At 48.3% G+C, this 5,902-nt stretch overlaps 1 protein-coding gene and 1 long non-coding RNA gene across 2 annotated transcripts in view; one reads left to right on the top strand and one right to left on the bottom strand.

The window, feature by feature from the left end:
* The window catches only part of LOC106148310, a 36,188-nt gene that overhangs the window by 4,255 nt on the left and 26,031 nt on the right, over window positions 1-5,902 (top strand). The gene's annotated exons all lie outside the window — the stretch shown is intronic.
* Klf4 (Kruppel-like factor 4 (gut)) lies at window positions 2,040-5,826 on the bottom strand (the record flags this gene model as incomplete). Its single annotated transcript, XM_005382762.2, is given in 3 exon segments — window positions 2,040-3,133; window positions 4,596-4,760; window positions 4,848-5,826. Coding segments are annotated over 3 exon segments (1,320 nt in total), but the record flags the coding sequence as incomplete, so codon positions are not given.

Raw genomic sequence — 5,902 nt, 5'->3', positions numbered from 1 at the left:
CCTTGCGCTTGCCAGGCAGGCACTTTTGCCGCTGAGCTAAATCCCCAGCCCCTACAAGGGGAAAATTTAAACTGAGAAATCGAGTACTAATAATTTTGTGTTGGGCTGGGAATATAGCTCAGTGGCATAAGTGCCTGCCTGGCAAGCACAAGGTCCTGAGTTTGATTCCCGGTACAAAAAAAAACCTTTTTTCAAATATAATTATAAAAAAAAATAACTTTGTATTTCCTTCCAGTCTTTTCATTTCTTTGTTCTCTCATTCAACACACACACACTTAAAACACACATAATTGGAGTCAGACTGTTTCTTGTCTTGTACACTTTTCCACATAACATACTGTGAGCATTTTTCTTTTTCCTTTTTTTTTTTTTGTTTTTCTTCTGGAACCAGGAATCGAACTCACGACCTTGCGCTTGCCAGGCAGGCGCTGTGAAGCTGCGCTAAATCTCTAGCCCCACCATGAGCATTTTTCCATGTCGTTAAATATGCTTTGAGTATGTTCTTGGCCACATAAAGTTCCATCCTATGGATGTACCTGTTGTCTTTAAGCAAAGACACATGCCTTGTTTGCCAGTCATGCTGGACTCTTTAAAGCCAAAGAAAATACTTTGTGTTGAGCCACCACAAGCCTCTTACAAATTTCTAGTTTTTAAATTCCATTTTCAAAAATGTACTATGGCGCAAACACATCTTTTTTTTCTTTTGTCTTTTTGAGACAGGGTCTCGCTCTGCAGTTCAGGCTGGTCTTGAGCTCACTTTGTAGCCCAGGCTGGTCTCGAACTCACAAGGATCCTCCTGCCTCAGCCTCCTGGGAGTGCTGGGATTATAGGTGTGCGCCACCACGCCCAGCTCAAACATTTGTGAACACTACTTAAGAAGCACTTTGAAGAAAACGCCGTGCTGGGTGTGGTGGCACACGCCTGTAATCCCAGCACTAGAGAGGCTGAGGCAGGAGGATTATTGGGAGGATCACTGAGGCCAGCCTGGGCTACAAGTGAGTTCAAGGCCAACCTAAACTGCGTAGTGAAACTGTCGCAAAAAAAAAAAAAATAAAATAAACACCAGAAAATGCCAGTCAGCTCCTGTCCCCTTGTCATCCACATCATTATAAGTGTCAACAAGTGTCAAAAATGCTTTTCCATCTTGTGTCACAAATCATTCTCCTGTAATCTCTCGGGCCCCCATCTCAAAATAACTGAGATTTTAATAATGGTTTTAAACTTAAAATAACTTCAAAAACAAATGCTGCAAACTTACAAAAGCACCACTTAAAAATGAAAATCTATGATTTAGCTCTTGAGTGTCTGGGGGAAGGCGATGCCCAGGCTCCAGCCCAGGCTAACTGTGCTCTGCCGCCCAGCTCCGCTCCCAAGGCCCGACCCCTGAATTTGAGTCACTTTGCATTTTGTCCGTCTGTCCGTCCCTTATCTAAGTCACAGGGATGGATAAGTGTTTAAATAATCTGCTGGAAACTCTTCCGGGTGACACACACGGCATGAATGTACCCTCTAATCCTCAGGAGGGCACTGTGGAACTGTGTTCCCCTGCCTGAGGAAGGCTCTTTGTTACTCAAATTTTGTGGGAAGGACAAGGCCAGACCTCCACAGAGAACCCTTTATATTTTTATTTATTTTTAATGAAAGACAAACCATCGATTTTTGAAAACGCAAAACTGGACTGTGTAAGGTTACTGACGAGCACTCATTAAAACTGAGCAAACAATCGGACTGCTTCTACCTGCGAATTCCCAGTAGGGCAAGAAAATGCATCCATGTCCTTTTAAGTACATTTGTAAATTTGTAAAGGACAAACCTGGACCAGATGTGCCCACAATTTTACAATTTCTAATCCCTGAAACTCTCAGCTGTGATAGCACTTATTATACAATCAAGTAGCTTAAAAAAACAAGACTTTTATAGCCTCTTGTTGAGATAAACTTGGCTTTTTTAGTGTGTTTTTCACTTGCCCTACACTTCAGTGTGTTCCAACCGTAATCTGTTACATATTTCTCTAGGACAAAAACAAAACAATGAAATGGTTACTCAGATAAAATATTATAGGTTTATTTAAAACTTATTTCTCACCTTGAGTATGCAAAATACAAACTCCACAAAATGTTCATTTCTTTACTTCGTAGTTTACAAATATACAAAATAGAAGTTTGCTTAAATTTATATTACATATTTATTAAGGCAAGGAACTATATAGAAAAAACATTTGTCCTGTTTAAGGCATACTTGGGAATAATCCATTGTACAAATTATTGCACATCTGAAACCACAGTGCATAACAGACTGTCTGCATAAAAATGTTAAAGAAGTAAACCAGGTGTATTTACCTGACTTAGGTCATAAATGTAGATCGGAAGGCAAAAATAGATTTTCCTTGTCAAAGTATGCAGCAGTTTGAGAACGACTTTGGCTTCCTCGTTTGGTACCTTTAGAACCAAGACTCACCAAGCACCATCGTGTAGGCTATTAACACACATTTTCTGTACCTGAATGTCTTCCTCTTCTAACATACTAATGGCTTGTAGAAGGCAAAGAGAATACAAGGTGATCTTTATACTTATATTGCATCGAAACACAATTCAAGAAAATCTTGGTCTTCCCGCCCTCCCCTCGCACGGATCTAAGTTATACCCTGATATCCACAGCTTCCAGTCTCTCCCATGGCGTTCTGTAAGTCCAGGCGTGTTCAAGTCAGATTGGAATTGGAATGATAGAAGATCCAGTCACAGACCCCATCTGTACTCTGATTTCGTTTTGTCCTTTGGAGCTCTCCTTTCTCCTGATTATCCACTCACAAGCTGACTTGTGGGGAACTTGACCATGATTGTAGTGCTTGCCAGCTGGACTCCTCCCCTTGTGGGAAGACAGTGTAAAAGGTTTTTTTTTTTAAAAAAAAAAAATACTGAATTCTCTCCTGGCAGTGCGGTGGCGTCCACTCCGGGGGTTTAAAAGTGCCTCTTCATGTGTAAGGCCAGGTGGTCCGATCTGGAAAAGGCCCGGTCGCACTTCTGGCACTGGAACGGCCGGTGCCCCGTGTGTTTGCGGTAGTGCCTGGTCAGTTCATCGGAGCGGGCGAACTTCCACCCACAGCCATCCCAGTCACAGTGGTAAGGTTTCTCACCTGTAAAGGGAAAAAAGTAAAGGAGCTGCTGAAGCCATCATTACAAACAACTGGCCCTTTTCAAAGCTGAAGGCCAAATATTTAAAGGATCTCCCCGTGCAACCATTTCCGAAAGAATCCAGTTAGGATTACACCACTGAAGGGTCATATATTAAATTTCGGCTCAGCAGCACAGCGCCTGCCTGGCAAGCACGAGGTCCTGAGTTTGATTCCCAGTATCAAAATAAATTTCAGACCACACATAAGAATATGATGAGTTTTCAGTATTGCTCTTATGTTTAGGGGAATGCTAGCTAAGCAATGAAAAGATACCGACATCACCTACGTCTACATTAGAGTAGAGGTTAATTCTTTTTTTTTTTTTTTTTTTTTTTGGTACTGGAAATCAAACCCAAACCTTGTGCTTGCCAAGCAGGTGCTGTGCCGCTGAGCTTATACATTCCCCGGCCCGAGGTTAATAATTCTTTTGATCCAAGACATCAGACACATAAACAAACGTAGCAATGACGGATGGTGCCTCCTTGCCCAAACCAATCAAACTATATATATAATATATATGTTCCTTGAGACAGACTCTCACTACGTAGTTTAGGCTGTCAGTGAACTCACTTTGTAGTCCCAGGCTGGCCTGGACCCTCCTGTCTCAGCCTCCCCTGTGCTGGATTATAACCAGTGCTGGGATTAGAGGTGTTGTGTTGCCACACCCGGCATCAAGGAAAAATATTTTATCCCACTACAATTGGGTCTAAAAAGCTATCTTTTCCCCTTGTACTTAGACTTCTGTTATTTTAGTGAATACTATTACATTTATACCTAGTTGCAGTGACAGAGAAATTTTGTGAAAGTCTTAAGCCAGAATCTCTCCAGTAATCATAAAGATTTAATTCTTGAAATTTAAATAAAATCCAGCAAGGCCTGGTGGCACCCATCTATAATCCCAGCACTCCGGGAGCCTGAGGCAGGAGACTTAGCAAGACCCTGTCAAAAAATAAAGTGGCTGGGATTCAGCCCAGTGCAAAGGCCCCGACTTCAATCGTCGGTACCACAAAAACAAACATTAAAGAAGAAAACTAAGAATGGGAGGGTGAATCTGGAAAGAAGACAATCAATAAAAACCCAGAAATTAAAAAATCTGAATTTAAAAAAAATTCTTATGCTGCAAAGTATAATTTCTCGACTTCAAACAAGGGGACTGCCTTGCCCTAACTAGAAGAGGCCCACATATGTATGGGAATCTCCCTGCCTTTTGAAGGCCTAGCAAAACTGCACATTCAAGCACAGATACCATCCCATCCACCAAGCAAAAGGCTCCTGGGCAAAAAAGTAGGCGCCGGGTGTGCTGTCCTCTCCCCTGATCCAAGAGATGAAGCAGATAGACCCGCGGCACCCTAGGAGGCTAGGAGTGTCCTAACCCTGTGAGTGCGGGACCCAGCTCCCTCCTTGCCCTGCTGCCCCTCCCTACCTGTGTGGGTTCGCAGGTGCGCCTTGAGATGAGAACTCTTTGTATAGGTTTTGCCGCAGCCAGCGTAATCGCAAGTGTGGGTGGCCGTCCTTTTCCGGGGCCACGACCTTCTTCCCCTCTTTGGCTTGGGCTCCTCTGGCAGGCAGGAACCGGGTGGCATGAGCTCTAGGGGTGAAGGAGGGGTCAACATCATGCCAAGCCCGAGACACACGCAGGGCTCCCCAGCCCGAGCTAGGAATCCCCCAGACTGACCTTGGTAGTGAATCTGTGGGACCTGCGGCTGCATTTGGTCGGGCAGGAAGGGTGGGTAGTTGGGCCCCGGATGGGGATGGAATCCTGGGGGAAGCGGCAGGGCAGGGTGACAGTCCCTGGTGCTCAGCAGTTCCTCGGGACCCAGGGTCGGGTTAGTCCTGCCCGGGAGCTGCCGCCCCAGAGAGAAGTCGTGCGCACTTGGCCGGTGCCCGTTGCTGAGCGGCGGTCCAGCGCCCAAGTGGGCCTCCAGGGGCCGGCCGACGGTGCAGGAGGACACCGCCTCTTGCTTGATCTTGGGGCACATGCGCGGCCCGCTGTTGTAGGGCGCCCCCACCACCGGGTGGCTGCCGTCCGGGCTGCCTTTGCTAACACTGATGACCGACGGGCTGCCATACTCGCTTCCCGGGGCGCTCAGCGACGCCTTCAGCACGAACTTGCCCATCAGCCCGCCACCTGGCGGCGGCTGCTGCGGCGGGATGTACACCGGGTCCAACTCGGGCCGCAGGAGCTCGGCCACGAAGCCGCCCGAGGGGCTCACGTCGTTGATATCCGCCAGGTTGAAGGGCGCCGTGGGCGGGGGCGCCGACTCCCGGCCGTACAGGAGGCCGCCGCCGGTGCCGCCCGCGGCCACGCCCGGGTCGCCCCCGGCCCGCATGGGGTAGCTGAAGCTGCAGGTGGAGGGCGCGCTGGCCGGACCGCTGCTCGACGGCGAGGACGAGGACGAGGCAGACGCCGACGAGGACACGGTGGCGGCCACCGACTCTTGATGAGACAAGGAGTTGGAGAGGATGAACTCCAGGTCCAGGAGATCGTTGAACTCCTCCGACTCTCTCCGGGGTAGGTGCGCTGGGTTGCTGCCGCTGCACGCCGCGCCCGCGCCACTGTCCAGGTCCGTGGCCACGGTCGCCGCCAGGTCGTAGGGGCGGCCGGGAAGCCCCGGGTTCAGTCGCTTCATGTGGGAGAGCTCCTCCCGCCAGCGCTGGGGGACAGGGCGAGGGGCAGCAGTGAGCGCAGGCCCCCGGCCGCCGCCGCCGAACTAACTGTCGCGCCCGCAC

Source organism: Chinchilla lanigera, unplaced genomic scaffold (assembly GCF_000276665.1).
Source record: "Chinchilla lanigera isolate Chin_1 unplaced genomic scaffold, ChiLan1.0 scaffold00018, whole genome shotgun sequence".
NCBI classification, from domain to species: Eukaryota; Metazoa; Chordata; class Mammalia; order Rodentia; family Chinchillidae; genus Chinchilla; species Chinchilla lanigera.
Note: the sequence above shows the minus strand (reverse complement) of the source record. Positions and strands in the feature narration are given on the sequence as shown.